Here is a 26,156-nt window from a genome sequence, read left to right as displayed (position 1 = left end):
CAGTTTACTCAGTAGTGCTTTTAGGTACAAAATGTGTAATGAACATAGAAACTTCTGATGTGAATGTATTTTTAAGATAAGTTTTGATGAATACTTTTATGAAATTACCTTGTTGCAGTCATATGAGTAACAGAAATCAATACAGAGAGAAGCATAAATAATACCAGAAACACGTAAAAAAAAAAAAGCAATGTTGCACATAAATGTTATTTAAGTTCACTCATTTTGGTTTCATTCAGTTATTACCAGATTTTTTTTTCACTTTATTCCTGTTGTCTGAGTGTTGAGAGTTGTCTTTTGCGTTAATATTGGTGATGTTTTCAAGTCTCAGACTAAATATAGAGATACAGACGTAAAACAAAAAGAAAGAGAGGGAGTGACAACCCCTACCTCTCTCTCTTTCTCTTTCCGCCAATTAGCATCCAGTATTGTGTCTCCAGGATACCTGAAACCATGACAACAGCAGGTTACTGTTCCCATCTGAGATCTTGAGCACCATCTGCTGTAGACAAAGAGGAAGTCCTCTGTCACTTTTAAGAGCAGACTTTGGAAAACAAGAGTAAGAAGCTTTGTTAGAGAAAAAAAAAAAAGCAGCTTTTCCTGACCAGTGTATATGCAGTTATATTAAAAATTATACTGTGTGTTTTGTTAACTGAGAGCTTGGATAAATGTAAAGAAGTACTTATACACTAATAAATGTAACTCAAAGCCTAATAGTGCTTTATTTTGACTGTTTGTTAAGTCAGTAATTTTGCTTTTTATTTACTTGAGTATGTTTTGTTAGTTTATGGTAAATCAGTGGGAATCATCAGATCCAAGCCCATGGATAAAAGCCCATAAAGTTCTGAAAGCACAAATTTAGTATATGATTGAAGGAAAAAAGACAGATACCCTGACTACCCAGAGCTCAGTGCTCTTACTCAGGCCGTATTCTCATTGAATAAGCTTTGAATCATTTCTTCCTGGGGAAAAGCACAGATTCCAAAATGTGTTGCCTGTCCCTACCTGCATATTTCAGCCACTTCTGACTTTTGTTCTGTGTTTTTAGTGATTTCAGCACATCAAGAGCTGTAAGAAAGATTTTCAGTTTTGCAGGCAAGTTACTCCTAACATTTTTTATATGAGGCTTCTTCAAAATCCTGTGTCATTCTGTCTGGTCCTGCTCAGTGCCACCTTGTACCCTGTTTTTTTCCAGAATTATCTACGCTGGTGGAGAAGAAAATGAAACCATCACATAACTTGGTGGTGAGTCAGACGAACAAACACTTCCTTTTTCATGAGGAGAACAATAACCCAAATGTGGAAAGCCCAAAATATTGATTGAGACTTGATTTAACAAGAATGAAAGTTGACAGAAGGCAACAAAGGTGCAACCTGCAGTTTGTATATGTTTTCCATTGCTAAAACAACAGTAAACCTATTTGTGTGTATTAAAATTTAATATCATTATCTGCTTCTGATACTCTGTTGCCACCCTGGGTTGGTCTTACAGATAAATGCTGTATGAACCTATTGCCACAAAAAGCCCTGTTGTTGCATCAGTAATGAATAATGAACCACAATTCATAATAATCTACAGGAATATATTTGTATTTGGTTTTGTGCATCTTCAAAGTTTCACACGTTTCCTAATTGTGAAGATTGTGAGAAGCTTTTATGACAGCAAAAATATAAAAACAGGAGCAACCACATTCCCTCCTTCTGTCTGATTTCGCAACCATCAGCATTTGTTCTACTCACCAGTGCTTTGTTTAAAAGGATCAACCCAGTCAAATAACAAAAAAAACATATTGTCACCATGCAGATCTCCAGAGACTTCTGCCAGCACCCCAAACTATATACTATAAAATACAGGTGAAGGCATTTTGTTAGAGATGATCAAACCATTGAAAAATTACACTGAACAAGAATGTGCCATTCCAGAAACAAAAAACTAGCAAAACATGTTTCATTATTTCAACATGTTTGACAGAAATTTATTCCCCAATAAAAACCCAATGAGGTCTGTGGACAAACTGGGAGATACTGGACTGACATCTTAGACATCACTGTCCACCACCATCATCAAAACGCCAAATGAGGGACTATTTTTTGGGAGAATGGTGTCCGTCATTCCAGTAGAGTCCAAAGACTTGCAGAGTCAAAGAACATTGAAGCTGTTCTGAAGGCTTGAGGCGGACTAACACCTCACTGCAATACTTTTGGGTTTTTTTCAACTTGGGTGGACCATCCAACTGAGGAAATTGACAATGAGAAAGAAATGTAGGCTATCATAAAACCAGCCTGTCCCCACAAGAAAATCAACAATGAAGGTCTATATCCCTGCTTGTGTTGTATCAGCTCTCAGATGTATGTTGCTTTTATCCAAAGCAACATACATCTGCAAAAATGAAAACAAGAAATTGAGAAGTTGTAAATTGTAACTTGTATAATTCAGGCCTCCAAAAACGACCTATAGTTATGTTTACGCGACTGTAGTAATTATGACCCTGGGAAATGACGCATTCACGTGATGTTCATATAAGGTGACTTGATAAGATGATGTTTGCCTTGTTAGGATGAGGCGGGTTGGGTAGGTGGCTACATAGTTAGATAGCAAAAAGTTGTCTTTAGAGCAGGAAACCACTGTTCCCACCACGAGTCAAGACATAACGTTGTGGTGTTTACTGTTGCTGTGATGATGAAGGTTGCGTAACTTTAAGGAGGTATAAACCACTTTTCAAGTGATCATTTTAACCCAAACCATGATCTTTCCCTAACCCTAAGCAAGTGGTTTTTGTGCCAAAACCTAACCAGACCTTAACCACAGCGTTGTCATGTCATAAAACATAATTATTTTTAAACAGTGATTTGTAACAGTTTTCGAAAGCGGCATATTATGATCGTATGGCTCGTTCTAGAGGTCCTCTGGTTGTTCTTATTATGGCCACTAGATGGCGTAAACATAAATATAGGTCATTGACCTATGTTAGACCTATATTATGAGGATGTGTTGCATAAAACAGCCTAGTAGGCACTTTTCCCAGTAGATGTTTTGACTTGTCATAGCAGGAAAAGCACAGGTGTTACTAATAACATTAACAATCTGTTCTTAAGCCACGACAGTGTGACAGTGAGGCAGCATGCAAAATGCCAAGACCTTGAAACTGAAGCAGCCAAATGGAATTCAGCCATCATTAGTTTTATTTTTCACACCTTTGCTTTTCTTACTGACATGTTAAAATGTCTTCCATGAAAAAGGACTATATCTGTTCTTAACCATGAGGCTGAACAGATCCACTGGTTACAGTAGTGTAGAGCCATTAGCAATTTTGTTGCAGCGTCTGAAAAAAAGCTTGTACAAGATTTATTTGATGACTAGGAGACCATATTCACTTTTTATCTCTATTCCTGTGTTCCTCCATGGAACACAATGTTTTACTCAGGAACACAGAAATTAAGATATTCAGCATGACCGAGATAAAGTACTTAATAACAAAACCAAGAATCCACAGCCACGCTAGCAAGTCTTTGAGGCCAAATGAATGACAATGCTAATGTTTGGCAGGTAATATTTACATGTTCAGCATCTTAATTTAGTGTGTTAGCATGCTAAGATTTGTTAATTAGTACTAAAAACAAGTACAGCTGAGGCTGATGGAAACGCCATTGGTGCAATTAGCTGTTTAGTCATAAACAAAATACCCACAAGATAATGGACAAACAAACCTGCCGCAAGATAAAAGTAAATGGCTCAGCAGAGTTATTACAATTCATCCTGAAGAGAATATGAATATCTGAACTAAATGTTTATGGCAACTCATCCTATAGTTGTTGAGACATTTCACTCCAAACCACACATGAACTTGATGATGACACTAGAGGAAAAGTGTGAGGATTGCCAAAGGCTTAAAGATACTTCATCTGGGAACTGTTAATGTTAGCACAAAATTTTGTGCCAATCCATCTAGTAGATGTTGAATACCTCAACATTGGATATGAACATGTGAAAACTGTGATCTCCTGATGGTGCTAGATTAAAAGTCAGGAGATCACCAAAAGCATTAGGATTCATCCTCTGGGTACCATGAATATCTGTAGCAAATTTAATGGCTATCCATCCATATTTGTTGAGATATTTCAGTGTGGACCAAAGTAGTGGACTGACTGACTGACTGAAAGCTAAAGAATAGCATAAACCAATAATTAAGGAGACAGCTGAATATAAAGCACTTGATAATGTCGCAGATCATATAGTCTGTTGTAAACATGTTCACCCTCGCGGCATCTTATGTGAAGATTCTGTATATTAAAATTGTCAAGATCCAAAAAAGCCATCATGTTAATTAGTTTAAACTTCGTCACTGCCACTGAAATTACCGCTGCCCTTCACAGATTCTAAAATCTGACCGAGACGCTCTGATGGGCCACTGGCTTGACCGGCTGCCCAACACTTACCCAGTCTGCCGTGTAATTTAATTACCACTATCGCCCATGCAGATGTAACAAGACATTGCAGCTCTAATGAGACAATTAACTTGTACCATCTTAAAGCTTCACTCCTCATTAGGGCTGATGGCCGCTGTACAGGTTGATGGCTCCATCCTGGTCCCACCCTAACACTCAGACTGGAGCTGCCGCCAGCAGGTTTCTGTGGAGACTAATGGATCATTAGAGCGAGACTGATGAGTGAGGTAAAAACCCTGAGTGACCTCTACGTTCACAGAACATGAGCAAGAGAGAGGGAGGGAAACATAATTCAAGGCACGCTGAGGTTCAACCAGTTCTTGAATTCCAGTAGAAACACTGATAGTTTTAAGACTACACCTGTTCAGATGTAGGGAAGACATAATGAAACATTTGACTGCATAAATAAAAGGTAGACCTACCATTTAAATTAAAAAAAACATTCATTTAAAATGTTAAGGTACTGTAGCTGTGATTGAAGAGGAACCTCCATCATAACAGAGCTGGAAAATCTGTGATAACTTTGCCCAAAAGATTCAGAGAGGGTTTCAGATGTTATATATCATCAGGTAGAAATTATAGCAGCCTCTGTCTGTGGCTGTTTTTAGGCTACAAAAAGATAAGTTACACTTAACTTCAAGTTTGAAGTATTACAAGGATATTTAAAATAACCCTCAATGTATTACTTAAACCTCACTGCAAGTGTAGTTATTCATGCGCAAAATAATTAATGATTTTGAACATCATGAACATTTTCCAGTCTGGTAAACAGAATAAAGAGGAAGCATCTATAATAAGCCAGTTGTTAAATTGTTTAACAGTTCATAAACTATTATAACCCTGTTTTTTAAAATATACAGTATTTGTTGGTATATTATAAGAGGGATAGATCAAGAGAAACTTTCTCTCTCAGCACCATTTCTGTGCCCTTTCTATTAAAAGCACCTGAGCTCAACAGTGAGACTCTCTTCCTGCCTATTTTGGCTGAATCCAGGCCTTTGTCCAGCCGCTGGCAGGCAGACAGACAGAAAGACAGACAGACAGACAGGCAGACAGACAGAGGGTCAGCCTTTTCTCTATAAAGCAGTCAGACAGAGAATTATTAAAACAAACTATATTGAAAAAGAACCCAAATAAGTTGAATCTGTCACTTTCTCAGTTTTCATTAGTCTTAAATACCGGGTTCACCATTTACCAGCAGATAAAATCAGGTTTATACAAGTGATGAAAGCTTATAAAGAAAACCAGTTTCCTCTTCCAAGACTCCAGATAGCAACGTGTGATGATGTAAATGTGTTTTGCATCACATAAAGAACATGCTTTTCATTCCTGGCTCTTGGGGGAGCCAGAAAAGATTTTGTGACCAGGCCCTTTTGTGTGTGTGTGTGTGTGACCTACATTCTCACAATAGTGAATTGCTAACAGGGCTGCGGGTCTATTGATAGCTGCAATCTGGACTCGCCCCAGGGAAATGGTCAAGAGAATGATTAAGCTAGATTAAATAGACAGTTATATTTGCTGGAGCTTTGAGTGGGTTTTCACTGAAGCTCTGCAGGGGGACTGATGGTACTCATGTGATCTTTCTGCCAAAAGTCTAGTAAAAGCTGGATTTTTTTCCCCCCCAAGAAGAGGAGACAATGAACAATGACAATAAAGTTACACAAAAGCCTGCAGTCACTTTACCAGATACTTTACATGCATATACAATAAATGTGACTACTGCCAGTGATCACATTACAACAACACTGTGACCTATAAAATTACACTCAACATGTTATTACGGATTTATGAAGGGGAATTTAATCTACCAGGCAAGTCAATTAAAACACCCAGGCATCACTGTACGTAAGAGAGGAGGGATGCCGAGGGGGAATGAAATATGTAAAAATAGAAAAGATAAAAATAATTACATGATGATGTGTGGGAAACAGAACACACAATAAAAACTCAAATAATTATGATGTAACAACACCAAAAACAAGAATCAACCAATTAAAACACATTGCAAAAACTTTACGACAGAGTTGGCAGACAAATATTTTACTTTGTTTCTCCCTGACTGCAGGCATAATCACACTATCAGAGTGTTGTGTTTACATGGGGCCTGTTTTATTTGCAGTATCGCCCTAATCATTGTATTATCTCATGTTATTCATAATTTTCATGGACCACTGCTGTGCAAACACACACAGATCTGTGATCAAACATCAGCATGGAGAGAAAGGCACAGAGATATTTGACACTGCAAGACAAGTATTCTGTTTTATGTTTTGCATAATGTGATGTACTTCTATATATAGTTCAGAGGAGCAGCCTAGTGTTGTTGACATGTAATTTCTGTGCAATGATTTCCATGGCTTTTCTCTAAATGTGCTCCTAGTCAAATCTTCATAAAGGTGAAATAAAAAAAAAAACACTTATTTATTCATCATCATTCTATGATGTGCAACACATATTTGCCATATTTCCCACTTCTCGTCAAACGTTCCCATCGACTTCAACAGCATTGAATGATTTTCTTTTATTTCCCACAATGCCTTTTTATAAATCTCCTGAGCACTTGTTGTATTTAGCTGTAGATTATGTGTATGGATGGAGAGTGCAGTGTAGCAACAGTAACAGGGACGTGAGAGATTTTCGAGCAGAAAATCCTCAAAACAAAACTGGTTCATATTCACTTCTGTCTTTTCTATGATTGCTGACTGTCAGAGCAAAATGAGAGGAACAGAACGACAGTGAAAAGAGGTTTGTCTGAATATCTTATAGCAAGCTATAGAAAGCTACAGAAAGATGCTCTGGCTCCTTGATTCCAAGAGGCTCATCCTGAAACATCTAAATTTTTAGGTCTCTGAAACATTTTCTGCTACCAAACTTCATCTCTGCATCATTTACATTCAGACAATATATCCAGGTAAATATGTCAAGTACCAAAATGGGTCCAAAGTTTAAGTATCTGATAATTATTAGAGGTTACGCAGGTTGAGTTAGTATTTGTTGTTTCCTAAGCTTTAAAACATTTTTCCTGATATCAGATTATCTGAAATGACAGCAGGTTGACACCATTTTTATTCTCTTACCTTTGATTCTAGTTCCTCTGTGTGTTCTTCTTTACTTTTTACTATCTTTTGGTGAGTCACTCTTGATTTGTTCCCACTGAAAAATTGCTGTATTTTTCCATTGATACAAAGGTTGCCGCATGACATCGACCAGTGAAGTCACAGTGCTTGATTTAAAAGTCAGTCCATATTTTCACTGACTTGATGTTAATCACTTCACAGACAGGACCATGCAGGCTACAGATGGATTATGTAGATTCAAGGTAAGCCACTTACTGCCGAGTAGATTATTAGACTAGTGCACATTAATTTTTATTTTCACCTGTCCTCCCTCCAGAAGTCAGAGATGGGGTGATTGTATTATAGTAGGTGGATAACAGGTTGCATCCTCTCCTCTACTCACATCAGGAGATGGATGACATGAATGATGCTTTCATCAGGGCAAGATAGCCGCAAACATTTGGTCAGGTGAATAAAGCATGGTGTACTGGAGGAGAGTTGTGCAATGATCACTATTTATGTGTGATAAAAGCATTATATAGTAAACCAATGAGGGCCACAGACCTATGAGAATATCGCACACTAGTAATAACAGTAGAGATGAAAAATTTGCTGATAATAAGGTTCTTATAAACTCAATATTGAGCAATTTGCCACTATGAGAATTACAAATATTGATGATACCATAGGAATGGGTGGTTACCACAAGGGTCTTATGGGCACAGGACTAAGGGCCAAAATGGTCAGGTGGCCCCTAAGCCAAAGCCCCTGTTTTAGGCCTCTGTGATTGTTATCAAAATTTTCTTTGAAAAGTCAAAGAACTCAGGTATACATGGGGATTTCTTGTCTCAGCTGATATCGTTTTTTATAATATTTTTGTTTATACATGTTTGATAGCCATATAGTAAAATATAACCTGCTTCACATATTTCCTTTGATGGTTTCTTATCATATTTTACATATAATATATGGACATGCCAGACTCTGACCTCTACCTGGGCCTTTCTTCATCTCCTGCATAAACAAAATACTCAAATGCAGTTTTCAACCAACGGCAGAGGCTCATAATGTCTCATAATCTGTCCATGAAGCATAGAGGATGCAAAAATGTACCATTAAGCATCATATTATACAGACACTAACACTATTATAGAGGAATGTTACAATGATACTAGCTGCAAAAGCCTTTAGGAGTATCACAGAAATACTTTAAGTTTCCATAAGAATACTGAAGCCATGTAGAGGCTATATTTTTGAATTTTACACAACAGGTTTTCAGAAATGATAATGACTGCATATTTTATAAATTCAGGGCTTGAATATGTTACTATGGGATGACACCAGACTGCGGGTTACCTTGATTTTTCAGCATGTGATATCATATATCTGTTTTTTTTAATAATTGAGCTGTGCAGTATTTTCCACATTCCTGTACAAAACTGCACATAAAACTTATTCTTATAACACTTTTCACATCTTCGATTGTTAATTTGTCACTTAGGTTTCTTGTATTTTGCAGTACTTGCCAATTTCCTTGTATGACAAAACCTAGTTCGCAATAAACCTGTTTCTGATTCTGATAAAACAGTGTTTTATTCAAATATTGGGCAAGGTTACAACAGAAATATAGTTGATTTTCATCTGACAAGCGTTTTGATTAACATGTTTTACATCGACATCCTATCTGTGGCATATAAAAGGGGCTGTACCTCTGCTGGCCAGCACTGTAAGCAACCGACGTCACCATAAATAGCGAGCTAGCCAGTTGTTTTGAGAGAAGAAGAAAAGGGGCTTACAGGCGGAAGAAACACCGGATTTGGTTTCAGATCGTATTCGGTTTATGGTCCTGGTTTAGTTTAAAAAAAACATTTTGAATAATGTCGACCCCGGCGAGGAGACGGCTTATGAGAGATTTTAAAAGGTACGGCTACGTTTTGGCAGTCATCTCTCTGTGTTTGTGTGTGCAGCTAACTGTTAGCAGCGTTAGCCGATGAAGCTTGTCGGTAGCTTAGCTTTAGCTTTAGCTTTAGCTTCTCGTGAAAAGAAACTGAATATAAAGACAGACTGGAGCTACTGCGGAAAACATTCGTTAATTTACACGTTTTGTCTCTGCAGCTGATGTCTGTAGGATTGACAATACACAGTTAGATATTTTAAATGCTATCTAGACGATATCTGAATAAGGCAGTTTTGTTGTGTGCAGTGTTTTGTACCCAGGGAATATCATTAGGTTAGTCTTTCTGTTTTTTTCTTTGCCCAGTTTGTATGTTACTGTTGTTTCGTTTAACTTCAGCTAGCTGAGGTTACCTGAGGTGCGGATCAAAAGACTTCTGGACAATTTATTGAACCCCTTGTCATCCCCCTGATTAGAAACTAAATGAGATAGGATTTATCTTAACTACTCCGTGCAGTCTGCAAGCTATAGGTTTAAATCCTGCTGCTAAAAAGGCACTAAATTTAACCAGCCAGCTAACATGATGGTTTTTATACTTCCCTGGCAGCAACGTGGCTTGCAGGTGTTGCACAACTCCATGTGTGAGGGATCAGGGGGTGATCCACCTTAAAATTTAGGATGGCTAGATTTGTGCATGCCACTTCTTCTTAGTGCTTCTCTTTTTAAATCAGTATATTTAATCACTCTCAATGTTCTTCTCGTATATGGTTATCATCAAGTTCCTGCTGTGAGGAGCATGTTTAGGTTTTCCTGGGACAATCACACCTTGTACTACCTGCTATTCTCAATCTGTTGCCATGCTCCATATGGCATCCTACCGTATATGTGTTTGTGTGTTATTCACACACACACACACACACACACACACACACACACAAAACAGTCAGTGGAAAAAAAAGATGCTAAGCTATTCTGCTGAGAACAGCCGTTGAAGCAGGGCGGATAAGGTGTCAGTGTAACTCTACTCTGCTGTGCCAGTCCCCAGGTGGTAAACTGTAACACACTGAGGCAAGGAAAAAAACAATGGCACATTCCTGGATCAGCCTGACGTGTCCACGCCAAGGCTTGCTGATTGAACTCAGTCTAGCGTGATATTGCCTAACCTCTCTTGTTTGATCTCTAAGTCAAATTATTTGCACAATGTGTGTCATGAAACTGAGGTGTGTAATTATTCTAACAGCAACACTGTCGTGTGTTGTTTTGGCTCAGTACTTTACATGTGAAATGACACTTAGGGGTTTAAAGACCAGCACTAACAAGATTTTTTTTGTAGCTCTGTTAAATTAACTATATTGCTTTTTTTTTGTATAGTATTTCCTCAGATTATACTTAATAAAGCATCACTTTCTGTCTTTCAAAATAACTTTTGAAGGCAATGAAGTTGTACAACCCACAAGTATCACCTCACTCTTCAATACTTCCGGTTTCTTTTTTGACCGTTATTGCTCTGAACAGTATTTAAGTGAGGATTCAGCTTTATTATAGCTTACAGCAGCTATTTAGCTAGACTGGTTTAGGTTGATAATTAGATACTTTGACATTTAGCCAATCTTAGATTTGTTTTTTGCACATTTTATGACTTGCTGGTATTGAGTGTTTGTGTGTGTCTCTCGTCAGTCTGTGAGCTTGGACGTTTGATTTCACTAAATGAGAGAATTTCTTGCAGACTTAAGTGAAATGAAAGTAAGCTACATCAGTTACTGAACTGACTGCGTGATGTGGAGGGTTTTCCTTGACCACACTGTTTTTAAGTATTTTATTGATAACAGAAGTTATACAGGTCTGCAACTAACAGTTAATTTGATGATCTATTATTAAGCCAATTATATTCTAGATGAATGGATTAGTTGTTTTGTTTGCAACATGTCAGAAAATAGTGAAAAAATGTCTATTTCGGTCCGAGACGATGTCCTCAAATGTCTTGTTTTGTCCAGAACCCAAAGTTATTCACTTTATAAAGATATAAAAGAGAGAAAAGGTGTTGCCAATTAATTTTCTGCCAATTGACTTATTGATTAATCAACCAATTGTTTAATCTCTAAATTATTATATGAAAAAAACAAAAACCATTAGACTTAACCAGCAGTTCCCTTAATCTGCTGCCCGCAAACTGGTCAGTAATCCCCAGTTTAGGAGTAAAATAAAGTAACTATGAGTCTGTCTAGAGGAGAAGTTCAGTGGAGCATCCCTCTACCAGCAGAGAGCTCAGGCAGATTACGGTAAATGAGGTTAATTGCAGCGGGTCTGTCTGCAGCTAGGGACTTAGACATGGATCCACACACAGACGTACAAATCAGCCTACCTTGTTTTATAGCTGTAAGCTCTTATTAAACCAGCTTTTATACTAGGCGTGGGATTGTAGGCCTAAATAGTCTGTCTGTGGTGATCCTGAACTTGGCCTACATGCATCGGCGATTTGATGTAAGACCTTTTACTGTGTACTCAATAAAGCACCCGGAGTTTGAGGAAGGGATCTGCCAGTCTACTCTGAGGTGTAAGGCTCATTTCAACACACTGTTTTTATTTGTCACGTGGGCCCGATTCACTGGAAACCTGCTCTATATGCTACACTGATCAGGAATTGAACAAACCCGAGGCTGTTGTCTGAAACTTATTTTTGATTTGTTTTGATTTGTTGACATCCTTTGTTGCTAGGCAGTTGTTGCTGTGGCATCTTTGTACTGTACTTTCCAGAGATCACTTGTCAAACAGCTTCAGGCAGGTTTTCTTTGTGGAGCTCAAAGTAATGATTTAAGGTATTCATTAATCCATTAATGATACCTTCCAAGAATGATTAATCCATCTATGATTATTTTTGGGTTGTCTGATGAATCACTTGGGCTGTAAAATGTCCAAAAATAAAGATAAATGCTCAACAAAAGTTCCAAGAGTCCAAAGTGACGTCTTCATACGTCACTTTTCAGATGTTATATTCTTAAAAATAAAAAACCTTTAACCGTGATTTGTAATCTGCAACAATTAGTTGATCAACAGAAATTAATCACCAACTATTAGTCTAGTTAGTCAACTATTTATCAAAACTAATCTATTCATTTTTGATTGAGTCACTTTTTAAGAAAAAATGCCAAACTTCTCTTGTTCCAGCTTATTAAATATGAATGTTTTCTGGTGTATGATAGTGAACTGAATATCTTTGGGTTGTGGACTGTTGGGCGGAACAAAACAAGACATTTTAGGTTTCATCACAGGCTTTTCAGAGACAGTTAATCAACCTTTTTCTCTGTTTTTTTGCCATTTTATAGATCGAACAATCAATCGGTTAACAACAGCATTGCTGCTGCTGCTGCTGCTGCAGATATAAAACGCATCACTTCCTCTGCACCAGGTAGTTTATCCTAGTTTAAAAAAACAACCCAGAACCTTTCATGAACACCAGGCGTCAGTTGTGTCATCAGTGTGTCACATAAATCAGCAACGGAGAGCAACAAAACAAACATTTTATTGATAGAAATAAACATGAGGGTACCTCTCCATTCTTTCAGGGTTTGTTTATGTGTCTGTGCGTCATCCGGGTAGCTTGACGACAGCGTTTTGTCAGAAGTTATTTCAGGTGAAGTTCGACTGTAGCTCAGTGGCTCTCGGGGTCAACTCCACCAGGGCTTTGTTGCTGGCAGAGGACACGGTCTCAGTACAGTAGCGCTTGAGACGAGCGTTAATGGTATAGCTTATGTAAACTGACATGTGACGGCAGGACGGGGCAGTGTGCGGTTGATCCTGCGAGCCCTGCTGTCTACTGAAGTCATGTTGATACAGCAGTTCGTGTTATGACTGATAATTATCCTGCAGTCAAGGTGTTAATTAAAACCCTCACGCTCTCTCCCATCCTTGCCTCTTCTTTCTGCCTTTTCTCTCCCCTGTGTCTCTTCTTTCTTTTTCCCTCGCCATCATCTTTCTGTCCTTGTTTGTCTCTTTTTGACTCCCCATCTTTCCTTTTTTGTTTTCTGTCTTTGTCTCCCTTTTTTTTCTCCTATCCTTCTCTCTGCCTTGTTTACCGCTGTCTTCGTGTTCTTCACTTTTTTTCTTTTTCCTCTCTTTCTTGTTTGTCCTTCCGTCGTCCCCTGCCCCCTCTTCTCCCTCGTGTCCCTTTCTCTCCGTCTTATCTAGACTTCAAGAAGACCCTCCTACCGGTGTGAGCGGCGCACCGTCAGAGAACAACATCATGCTTTGGAACGCTGTTATTTTTGGGTGAGTCATGCTCTAAATCCAACTCCACCCTGCTGTCTTTACTGTACCACTGCGATTGTGATGCACATATTCCCTCAGCGCACCCCTTTTCATTCTCGGTCTCCTGCTTTTTTTCTTAAAAAAGAAAAAAGGAAAAAAAGAAATTTCTGATTACAGCTCTGATTGCAGCTCAGAGCAGCCTGGAAAAAATCAGTAGAGAATCAGCAGGTGTTTGATGGCAGGACAGGCGGAGAGACGTTGTTGTGGCTGGAGGTGATGGGTCAGAAGTACAGACACCGAAATGGTGACTTTCCTCAGATTTGTGATATCTCTCAAGTAAAAGGTGCAATTGAAAGGAGAATGACTCATGAAAAAAGCAAGAAGGAACATGATTTTTTTTGTTTTTTTGAATAGAGAAGTACTTGTATTGTTTTGACTACCAAAAAATAACAATAAATGAACACCAAGAACACAAACTGGGTAGCCAAAAGTAATAAAAATCAACAAAGGAGCAACAAGGTGTAACAAAACAAACCCAGAGTAAAACACATGGGTTTAAAGTATAAATAGACTTGCTAATAGTACCTCACTTAATTCAAAGTCAAAAGGAGAAGCTGCCAGAAATGTACAACACGAAGCCAACTGTTTTAATTGGCTCCTTTTTTACACAGAGAGTGTGAAGAGCTGAGTAAATAAAGACTTTGGTGTCTCCGTAGAGCGAGTCCTTGAAGGATACACGGTAACGATGTTTTCTACCGAGCCGAGGCCTTGTTGGTAGCGGTGTGGATGTTTTTGAAAGTTGGGAAAATAATTTCATTTCTCTGGTTTTCTGTCTCTCTGTCTTTCTGCAGGCCTGTGGGAACACCATTCGAAGACGGTAAGTTCTCCATATTGATTTATCTCGTCCATAACGTGCGGTCTCGGTGGGAGCACATTTATCCAAGCTCCTCTGGATTTGATTTAACTTTCTCTTGCACTGTTATTATTGTAGAGTTTCATTATCCAATCCATCTATTACAGCCGTCTGAACAGTGTGTCATATATTTTTAAAAAATATGGAGGGCAAAAGTGTGAAAGTGGGTTACAAACACAAGTAATCAATCTCACTAAGCACAAAATTACACACTCAAAAACATCCCCAAACCTTTAAATGGATGTTTTTAACAAATTGCTACACAGATAAATTATTACAAACAGGTTTCCCAGGGGTTTTTAAAAAGTTTGAAAGGACTACATTTAAGGCTTCTAATAATTGCAGTTTTTTTCCCTTCATGTAATAACAAGTTGACTCGCATTAAATTAACTTACTGTCCAGTTTGAGTATGTGGACAGTGATACATGTGGACAGTGATACATTTCCAGAGGTTTTGGCTCTTTTACTCAAACACATTTCATCTGCAATGACAGTGAGTTTAAAGAGCTGTGAAACATCAGTTAGAGCGCCTTCAGCTTCAGTAAGCGACATGGAACATGTGCGAGTGGGGAATCGTCACGAGACGGCTTTAAATCCAATCCTTCGAATTTGATTGGATCGCTCAAAAGGTGGGCGGTGATATACGCAGAGATGTAGAGGACTGTCGGCCTAACCGCGCGCTGTTACATCAGGATGCAGAGGATAATAATTAGGCCGCAACCACAGTTACAAAGTTTATTCCAACTGACATCCGAACACACACCTCCTCCTATGACATCACTTTGCTAGCGGTCAGGTGTGGTTTAATACAAGGGCTAGCTGCTCGCCCCGTGTCACATTTGATTGGATGAGTGTATGAAAAACGCTCCCCAAATTCAAGATGAGTCAGGGAAAAATGCACAGCCTCCATAATTTGCATACAGTACGTACAGTGATAAAGGCAATATGGTTGAATAATCAACAATTCCCACAATTTTCACCCAATCTGGATATAAAACACTCAAATTAAAGCTGCAAGTCAGCTCTTTAACCTCCATAATCACTGATTTACTGCATTTAACTATTGAATGAGCTAAAACAACAAAGTGTTTCACACTTCTGCAGTATTTTCAAGATGTTTCACACAAATTTAAATAAGGTAAAGACAGATTTCTTTATATTTTGGTTATATTTGGCAAAGTGTTGTCGTAGATGAAGGCAGACAGACAGGGCCGGCTGTCTCGTTTTGTTTTAATTTTCTAGAAAAACATGATATGCGCTTATAATTTATCAAGTCATAGTGTGTGCAATCTGTACATCTCACAATTATGTCTTAATTGCTTCTTTAAATAACTGACATGAAGCCCAGTAATTAAGTAGCTGAACATTGATTAGATGGGGGTTTAAGGTTCAGTTGGCAACAAACTTGCACTTCAGGGACATTCACACAATGGTGCACTTTTTCTGCTTTGTAATTATGACATAGGTCAGGCATGAGAAGTGCTGACTCAGGGCTTATTGTTTTCTCTTGTTAGTCATCTCCCTCCTTCGTTCTCCTTTTTAGCCTGCAGAGTCGACATCTCTGCCACGGTGAAGGATTAGCTTCTCCCTTTACTCGAGCCGGCGGTATTTTTAGTAACGTAATTGTTTCTCTCGCTTTCTCTGACCTCCTCAAGCCTTCACATCTGTATTCTCCTCACAAAATGACTCGTGTGCGCACACCCCTCATTGCTCTCTCTCTCTCTCTCTCTCTCTTTATCTGTCTGTCTGTCGTTCTCCTCCTTTCTGCCTGCCCCTCCTCACCCCCCCGCCCCCCCTTTCTTTCTCTCCCTCTGGGTCTATATATATGCAGGAACGTTTAAGCTTCTGATAGAGTTTTCAGAGGAGTACCCAAACAAGCCTCCCACAGTTCGGTTTGTCTCCAGAATGTTTCATCCAAATGGTAAGAAGAACAAACACATACACACACACACACACACACACACACACACACACACACACACACACACACACAACACACAAGCACGCTTTCAAATCATGAATGGAAAATAGAAAAAAAGTGTCTGTCCCTCTTTTTTTTCTTAAAACCTTTAAATATTCATAACTGACTTCTATGTTTTACAGTTCAGTTATTGGTGTATAAACTGAATATGCCAAATTTAAAGTTTAAAGTTCCTTCTCTCCTTCCCGTTCATCTCCTTCCCCACCTCGTAATGAAGTTTATTTATAGAAGGTTGAGGCTAGTTGTAAAACAAGTGTTGCATTTGGCTACGATTGCAGATTCGACTCTTTAGGGTTGCATGTTTTTAATTTTGACTAATGAATGATTTGAATTATGCTGCTAGTTTTAAATAAACTGGACTCACCTGCAGTGTTTAAAGAGCATCTGTTCCAGATATTTTATACACTCAATCTTAACTAAATGTCGTGATATTGATCTCAGTGATATTGTGCTGTGACGCTGATCTCTTAACGTGTTTTCTCTCTGTTTACCAGTTTATGCAGATGGCAGTATATGTTTAGACATCCTTCAGAATCGCTGGAGCCCCACATACGATGTCTCGTCCATACTCACCTCCATCCAGGTCGGTTGTTTTAACTGCCTGCGTCTATATGCAAAGCAGCATCTATGAATGCATCGGCCTGATTTGAAATACAAGGAATATTATGATTAATGCGCATGTGAACACAATATAATGATAGAGAATGATTCCATGTGTTAGTCTCATTCATTAAATGTTACTGGTCGTTTTATTTCACTTATTCTGGGATTTAGACAACGATTGTGTAGTTTTAAGTTGTCTTTAAGAAGAAAAGGTTTATATTTGTATTGGAGATTTTATTCATGATTTACAACTGCAGTGTTTCATTCTGATATTGTCAAGTACTTTGATACATAATCTATCTGCCTATCTTGGCCAAAAAAGATAAATGTTTAATCTCAGTGAGGTTTTCCTGGTTAAAAAATTATGATGGAGGTAAATTAAACTCTTTTCCAATAATCCACAGTAGATGATTAAAAACCTTCACTATTTCTTCTACCGTCCAGATTTGTACAATAAAATTAAGCGTAGGTCTTGAGAATAATGAACAAGAGATCGGTAGGCATTCGGATGCATATATTTAATTTTTACTGCACTCCAAGCATCTCATATGAACATCCTGTCTTATTTCAATTATTAAATTATGTTTATACCTTTTTTCTGTTCTTTTTAATAAACCCAAGAAAGAGAAAAGACGTCAGATATCATAAAAAAACGAGAAATAATATTCCTGATGCACAGATCTGTATGTCCTCTGATTGCATACAGGTACATTTATTAACACTTCACCTCATCCAGAGAATCTGTCGTGGTTATTTCATCACTTTTTTTTTTTTTTTCTCTCTCTCTCTCCACAGTCGTTGCTGGACGAGCCAAATCCCAACAGCCCAGCCAACAGTCAGGCCGCACAGCTCTATCAGGAAAACAAGAGGGAGTACGAGAAGAGGGTGACGGCCATCGTGGAGCAGAGCTGGGTGGACGTCTGAGCTCCTCTCGCTCTCTCTACTCCCTCCTCTCCATAAACCTCTCTTCATCATCCCAGAGTACTCCATTCTCTCATTTTTACCTCATCGAGAAGAAAAAAAAAAAAAAACAGCAACTATATCAGAAGAACTCAAGTGCCACCCTGAAAAAAAAAAAAAAAAAAGATCCAGAGAACAACCAAATCAGAATGGACATTAACTTGCTTGCCAATACATTTTGAGGAAAATGAGGGAGGGGAAATCAATCTTATATTTGTGTTTCTTGTCCTTAATTTTACTTTTTTTTATTGCATGATGTGAAATAAGTTATTGCTAACAGAATTTGTAATATATCTTTGTTGTTTGGTTGGATTGATGCTGTTAGTGTTTGAGTTTTACAGATTCTTCTTCTCTTTTTGTAAATTTTTCTTTCTTTTTTTTTTTTTTTTTTGTCTGCTGGTGTGCACACAACTTGGCTGTTTGGAAAAAGAGCAGGTTGATGACCAAATCAGTGAAATTTTTTGAAAAAGCAAAGGAGGATTAACAACCCAGAAAACACCTTTTTTTTTTTTTCCGAGCGGGTATCTTTTGTCGTTCAAATCGGCCACATACGCTGCTGATGATAAAGAACAATTCCTGGTCTGTCCCACCATATCTGTTATTTTAAGAGACACTGTAATTTTAGGCTCGCAGACGTCACAGGCTGCAACAGCGCCAAGTCTCCCTTGCACTGATGAATCATGGCTCCCTGGCAAGCTGGTTCTGAGCTTTTTTTTATTTTTTATTTTAATCATTTCTGCTCCAAGGTAGAAGATGATGATGATGATGATGATGATGATAGAGAGGACAGGATAAGCTTGGACTGTGAATCCCAAAGTGGGGTGCAGGGAATCCCCCCCCGGCTGAACTGAGGAAATACTGTATTCATTTCAATCATTTTAATTTTCTGTACATCAGCCTTAAAGACAACTACAATCAGCATGAAGTTGTTTAATACACCTAGAAGTTGGGTGTACTTCTACATCATGATCCCATCTAGTATTACTGAGCTGCCTGGTTTAGTTTTACAAAACATTACGCTGTTTATATCCTGCTTATTTTCTATAATACACATTTTTATTACTTCTCACAGCTCCTCCTCCTCCTGACAGCTCATCGTAGTCTCTCGTGCCCACATGGCTTTTTCTCTAATTTCACCCGCCGCAGAAAGCAAAAAGACTGCGTCGCCTGTGACGTGTGACAGCATGAATGAAGTGTCTGTGCTTTTGATCCTTCTCTTTAAAATGACACAGCTGAAATCCAAATTAACAAACAAGCAGAGGATGAAAGCCGGTCCCTGTTCTCAGCTGTAAACGACAGCAGTTTAAAACGGGATCGACAGAGCAAACCGTGCCGCTGAGGAGCCCAGACTCCAATGCAGGTCACATGACATCAACTGTTTTCCCCAAAGGCCCAGGTTGTTTTTCACGCCTGCGTTTTGTCTTTTTTATTTTATTTGTATGTGATACCCAGTTATAAGACCATTTGAGGAGTATAAATTTATGACTTAACGCTGCCCAATTACAGCTAAATAATCCATGCAAGACAGTCATCATAAGAGTTCTTTTTTTTTTTTAAGACAGTAAAGGTCATATTGTGACTAGTGATTTATTTCACCTAATAAGCAGAAGGGATACGTTACAAAATTTTGTGAATTTAAAAAAAAAGTGTATACTTATAACAATATGCTGTATAAACATAATAAAACACATTTTTCAGACTTTGAGACAGTTCTTGCTCTTTTTTGTTTTAGTTACTGTTTTTATCCTCCACATTAAATAAACAACTCAATCTGTTTATTCGACATCATCATTGTACTCGTTCCAATGGTGCAATTATAGAAGATTAAGTTCTATATATATGGTGTAGAAAAACAACCCTAAGCTGAGAAAATAACAGAAAAATGCTCCAATGTTCCATTTTCGACACCTCTTTTGGAACAAGCACCCTAGTTTTTCCCCTCACAGCTGCTACGATTTGTATGAGAATTGTGAAGCAGCAACAACAGAACCAAAGTTATGAAAACAAGTCCTTTATTCTACTTCAGACATTAGGACAAGATCCAGTGTCATCTTCCATCTGTATTTATTATAAAAACAGTACTAAAAACAATCAGTACACTTTAAAAAATGTAAAACAATCATGCATAGAGATAGTGGAGCAGTGAAGTTCCCACACTGCCGACAGCTTCTTGTGACGTCATGATAATACAAATAAAAGCCTAAAAATCTGAGTATCACTCATTCACATCTGTATTAAACAATGTATGATGGTAATAAACTGTAGAAACGTGATAAGCTTTGTTACAAGCACAGCCTGTACGATCGAGTCCCTCCAGTCTTCAGTCACTGATCAGATAAAACCAGAAGAGACGATTCGCCCGAGCTGGTCATCGACCCTGTGATGTAAGAGAGGAATACATGAAGAACTTTCTCAACATATGTGAACATATACAGTATTGTGAGCCTGTGTGTGTGTGTGTGTGTGTGTGTGTGTGTGTGTGTGTGTGTGTGTGTGTGTGTTCACACCTGTTGCTTTTTCATAATCTCATCTCTTGTCTTGAAGACCGGTGCGTCCTCCACATCAATGCCTTCCGCCATTTCCTTCACTTTCTCCACGAGCTCTGAGCTATACCTGCCGTCAGAGATGAGAAATATTATGTCAACACGGTGACGCGCAATTATTAAGCATCTTTAATTCATCTGTGATTCATAATATTTATAATAAGATAACATGAAAAACAAGTCAGACAGCAAATATCAGTGAAACTGCAGATATACTGATCAACAGAAAATGAACAGATTATAATTTTGATGATCAGGATGTTAATTTATGAAGTAATTATTACACATTAAAAGTACTTGCTGGTGTTTTGGTACTGATGAGGCTATGTGCAAAACTTAGAGAAACAGTTTTGGCCAAGACACATGGCTTTCTTGTTAGATGAAAGGATCCATACCGCTCTGAAGATTTTTTTAGTCTTTGAGGGAAAGAAACAAAAAAAAGTACTGGTATCGGATCAGTACTTTTTTAAAGCAAAAAGCCGGAAGAGAGCTTTTTCACTGCAGACGTTTAGACATGTGAGAGCAGGAAAAGCACAGGTGCAATTAAAAACATAAAAGGATGGGTTCACTTTCATCTATCTTAACAACAGTCAGGTGCCACTATGAACATTGAAACAGCTTTAGCTTGCAGTAATCATTCCTCCTGCTCATATTGGGCATTAGAAAAAAATCCCTTCATCATGTGCTTATACTGTAAGTGAAAGGGGACAAAATCCACAGTTCTCATTTTGAGCAAAAATATATTAAAAACTTTAGTTAGTTTTAGTTTCAGTCATATGAGATTGTCAAATAAAGTGGATATCTTCCACAGTTACAGTCTCACAGACAGTGTTTCCTTGTTCAGCTGCAGTGGAACGATGGTAACAAAAGGAGGGAATTTGGCACTAAAAAGGTTTTAACTTTCAAAAGATATCAACTTGATTTGAATAATTTGGATACTTGAAGCGTCATATTAGCTTCAGATAAACTTTTAAATACATTTTTGCACAGAAGGACAACTGTGGATTTTGTCCCCCATCGCTGACACCGTAAGTGCATTATGAAGGTAATGGCCAGTATGAACAGGACTATTGATTATAGGAAGAAAACTCCATTTCAATGTTCATTTGGGCATCTGAATATTGTTTTAAGACAGACTTGAAAAAATTGTGAACCTGTCCTTTAACAGCACCAATTTATTTAATTGCTTTACAGACACAGGGGGGCAGCAGTGAGCTCATGACAGCTTATAACACAAGCATGAGATGAAGAAGACGCCGCACGTGAAAACATTTAAAAAGAAGCCACACAAAGGCGAGATTCACAATTTATTACAAGTAACTTAAAACAATATGTTTCACTTTTAGACGAGAAAGGGCTTCAATGGTGAGGACTAACTAATTAGTTTGGTAAATGTATCTCAGTTAAACTTAACAGCTCCATTAAAGTCATTACTGTCATATTAATTGTAGATTAAGTGAGCTGTTCATCTTCTCCATCTCAAGAAACTGCAACACAAAACTATAGGCCTTTATAAAGTTTAGAGAAAGTTGTTGACAGCTCACTGCTGTCTTGACTGCACACACCAATTTAGATAAATTCAGACAAATTTAAGATAAATTCCAATCTGGTTTCCATCAGAAGCATTAAACTGAAACGGTTCCTCTCAGAGTCTCCAATGACATAATGATGTGATTTGATGTGGGTGAACGTTGTTGCTGCTGGATCTTAGTGCAGCTTTTGATACTGTAGAACACAGCTGATTGATTGAAAGTCTCAGGCAGTGGGTTGGTGTCTCTGGGAACGTCCTGGACTGGTTCTCCTCCTGTCTCTCAGATAGAAGTTTTTCTGTGTCGCTCGGTCCCGTCTTTCCTGTGGTGTCCCTCAGGGTTCTATTTTGGGTCCTATGCTACTTGCTTTGTATGCGTTTCCCTTAAGTCATATTATTAGCAAATTTAAAAAGGTATCTCATATCACTGTTAAGATATTGATATTCAGCTGTATGTCTCTGTTTTGCACAATTATCTAGATGGCTATCAACTCCTTGCAGCTAAACGCCGATAAGACCGAGGCCCTTATCATAGCTTCAGACAACATAGGTTGCTCGGTGTACTGGGTCCCTTTCTTCAGCTGTACAGTTTAATCTTAGAAATCTCAGTGTTATATTTGATCAGGCTGTACTTGGTACAACATATCTAATCATTGACCCGGATATGTTTCTTCCATTTGAGAAACACTGCCAAACTCGGGTCTGCTGTATCACAACCTGAGCTGGAGATTTTTTATATCATCCTGTCTAGTCTACAAATGGCCCAGACTGCCGCCGCAGGGCTGTTGACCAGGTCCAGCAGGACAACTCACGTCACACCAGTCTTATCATCTTTACGCTGGCTTCCCATCAAGTTTAGGATTCATTTTAAGGTTTTTGTTTTCACACATAGAGCCCTGCATGGTCAGGCACCCCTGTACATCTGTGACCTGCTCCATCTTTATATCACCAGTAGGTCACTTAGGTCTTCTGACCAGTGCTTACTGGTTGTCCCTCACTCTCAACTAAAAACAAAAGGTGATTGTGTCTTTGAAGGGGTGGCTCATTTCGAGAGTATCTAACTTCCATATCGTGACGTATTTCTGAGTGAAACAGGAGACAGGTAGGACATAACTTTGGGAGGAATTTGATTTGAATGTGCTGCTAAAGGTTTGATGATTGATTGATGGGTGGATATCATGATATTATTGATTGGTTCAAGCCTACCTAAGTACAGGTTATATTTTGTTTTACAGGAAGAAAACATGATTGGATTTTGATACAAGAATACAAAGAAACTGGGGGTTTTTTTTGGCATGTAATGTTAAGTTGGTGCACAATATGACCGATGTTACAAATCAACTGGTTTTCCTGTTAACTGCTTACGTTTGTTGTGTAAACGTCGGGAGTCTCTCATGGCGACAGCAGATGTTACAATCACGGAGAGGAAACGTTACTCACCATGCAAATGGTGTGTGTGTGTGGGGGGGGGGGGGGGGGGGGGGGGGGGGGTTTGAAGAAAATATATCAAAATATGGTTAAGAATATTTCTTCTGCCAGTTTCACTGAACTCCATAAACCATCAGTAAGCTGAATCAATCAGATTGGATAGTCTAGTCTACGAAATTATGAGTGATATATAATTATTATCAAGTATTTACAAACAAATGTTACCAGTTAACAGGAAAACCAGTTAATTTGTAACACCGGGGATGTGATCTGATCTGATCTATTCAAACTGGCCCCGTGCTATCTGTTGCTTGTGTTTTATAGTTTGTTTATTTTTTACTTTTTTCATTTTCTTATTTTTAACAATCCTACTCTTGTGAAGCACTTTGTGACGTTGCTCTGTAAAAAAGTGCTACACTAAATAAACTTCACTTCTGTAAGTTACAGACACGCACTGCAGTGTGGTGGTCGTGAAAACACGTTGTGTTTACGTACCGACAGCCGAGGAAGACGTTGTTGGCCCAGACCATGGACAGAGAGAGCAGGTGGTCCAGCTGCTGGAACTGGAAGTCGTTTATGTTCCGCAGGATGAACTCCCTCCTCGGCTTCCAGTGTTTGTCGCTCTCCCAGTAGCCTCGAAACTTTTCTACCTGCTCTGCCAGAGCTCTGTTTTGCTGAATGAAATCCTCCACGTCCAGGGAAGACATCTTGCTCCTCTACAGCTGCCGAGTCAACAAAGGCAGTTTCCTGTCTTCGAAGCCTGGGAGGTGTTTGTGTTGATGTTTGAGCTCCCAGTGTTTTCAACAGCGTCGCACAGTGGTGGAGCTGAGAGCTACAGCTGACCTGAAACAACCTCTGCACACAGCAACTTCTGGCTGGTTGTTACTGGGTAGTCAGTTGGATTAAATTCATTAAAGGTGCAACATCTTAATCCATCAAATTAATTCATGCACATAAACATCCATCCGTCTTCTTTTATCCTTCACAGGGTTGCAGAGGAGCTGGAGCCAGTCTCAGAGCTCGACATTGGGGGAGAAATCACATCAATCACCACCATCATCAATCACAACAAACAGCCATTCACACTCACATTCACATCTACGAGCAATTTTGAGTAACCTGATCCAATTTTTGGTCTGTGGGAGGAGGCTGGAGCACCCGAAGATAGACTGAACATCCAACATCCAAACTCTACATAGAAAGGCTCCAGCCGGCTGGTGGGTTTGAACCCAGAACTCTCTTGCTATGAGACAACAGTGCTAACCCCTGCACCACTGTGCTGCCTGTACATTAATCTATATAACATAATAGTATATGTCATAATTTTGTGGAGGGCCAGATTTGGCCCACGGACCGCTATTTGTTATGTTAAATGTCCATAAACGTATATATATATACACACAGAAATATTTGGCTCCCTAACGGAAGCTGAACTGAAGTTTTCCCTTTCATAGATTGCATCAAATTTTTACATGACTCTCCATAAACCTGCGGTAGATAGAAATGTAAACACAAGGCTCATGTAAATCCCAATAAACATGAGCTTGTAACCTCTTATACAGGTACATAACATAATATATCCTATATGACCAGAACTTGTCAGTAACAGTTCTTCAGCTTCAACCACATATGAAGCAGGCTACTGTTTATTGTGTGTGGATTAGCCTGTTAATGGAGATTATGACATCTGCCCTCAGATACAATCCTTGTTTTATACAAGCAAAAACATATATTTAAACCACAGTGCTGAATAAATCTGGCCCATGGTTGAACCTAAGTGCTGACCCCTGTAATAGACCATCAGTGGGGTATTAATCACAAGAGGTGAAGCTGTGAAAAAGGACTAAATGATAAATAATGATAAATGAATCAACTGATTTTGATTGTTCAGTACAGGCACACAACAAGTCAGTATTAGAAACATAAAGTTAAAAGTTAAGTAAAGCATCGGGTGTGATATTCATCACCACAAAAGGAAAATACAAGAGTGAGCAGAATACTTCTGCAAATGTTTGACAACACCACTAACTGCACAATAACTTGCTGCTGATCATTTCAGGTTTCTAGTAGAGCACATACGGTGCAGTTGCGAATATGTGCACCCCAGAAAAGGAAAAGTGGTATTTTTACGGGGACATGTCATCTTTTAACTTGACATTTTTGTTGTATGGTGTTGAGGTGGATAATAAGCCTGATCTCATGGCAAATTTGAAGTTATTGTGACAAAAAAATGACTGTATCTTATTAGTTTGATGTCTTAGGGCTGAAATGTGTGCAGACCAAAGTATATGTACATATACTTGTTTGTTTTTATTCAACAAATCTGCAAATTCTTTGTGATATGTAATGATAAATGATTTATGATAGGTCATATTCCCTATAAGGAAATAAAAAAATGTCTTTAAGCTAAATCTGGTGCCATAAATATATTGTGTATTGTTAAATAAACAATGAAATAAAACTATGATAATAAAAAAAATGTATTGTGATCATATGTCAAGGTGGTAGTGTCATAGCTACTTAGAAGACAATAAAGGTGTGAAGATTGCACATCATCAC

At 38.4% G+C, this 26,156-nt stretch overlaps 2 protein-coding genes across 2 annotated transcripts; one reads left to right on the top strand and one right to left on the bottom strand.

Annotated features, from left to right (window-relative positions):
• The first annotated feature begins 9,225 nt into the window (after window positions 1-9,225).
• Window positions 9,226-19,797, top strand: ube2b (ubiquitin-conjugating enzyme E2B (RAD6 homolog)). Its single transcript, XM_042431507.1, has 6 exons — window positions 9,226-9,423; window positions 13,582-13,662; window positions 14,493-14,518; window positions 16,386-16,475; window positions 17,030-17,118; window positions 17,934-19,797. Exons 1-6 carry the CDS (start codon window positions 9,380-9,382, stop codon window positions 18,060-18,062), a joined length of 459 nt encoding a protein of 152 aa, XP_042287441.1. The 5' UTR covers window positions 9,226-9,379; the 3' UTR covers window positions 18,063-19,797.
• Window positions 19,798-20,093: 296 nt separating this feature from the next.
• On the bottom strand, window positions 20,094-24,356 carry cdkn2aipnl (CDKN2A interacting protein N-terminal like). Its single transcript, XM_042431508.1, has 3 exons — window positions 24,093-24,356; window positions 20,606-20,711; window positions 20,094-20,475 (listed from the first exon to the last, which is right to left on the bottom strand). The coding sequence occupies exons 1-3, from the start codon at window positions 24,302-24,304 to the stop codon at window positions 20,467-20,469; spliced, it is 327 nt and encodes a 108-aa protein (XP_042287442.1). The 5' UTR covers window positions 24,305-24,356; the 3' UTR covers window positions 20,094-20,466.
• Between the last annotated feature and the right edge of the window lie 1,800 nt (window positions 24,357-26,156).

This window comes from Thunnus maccoyii, chromosome 13 (assembly GCF_910596095.1).
Source record: "Thunnus maccoyii chromosome 13, fThuMac1.1, whole genome shotgun sequence".
NCBI lineage: Eukaryota > Metazoa > Chordata > Actinopteri > Scombriformes > Scombridae > Thunnus > Thunnus maccoyii.
Note: the sequence above shows the minus strand (reverse complement) of the source record. Positions and strands in the feature narration are given on the sequence as shown.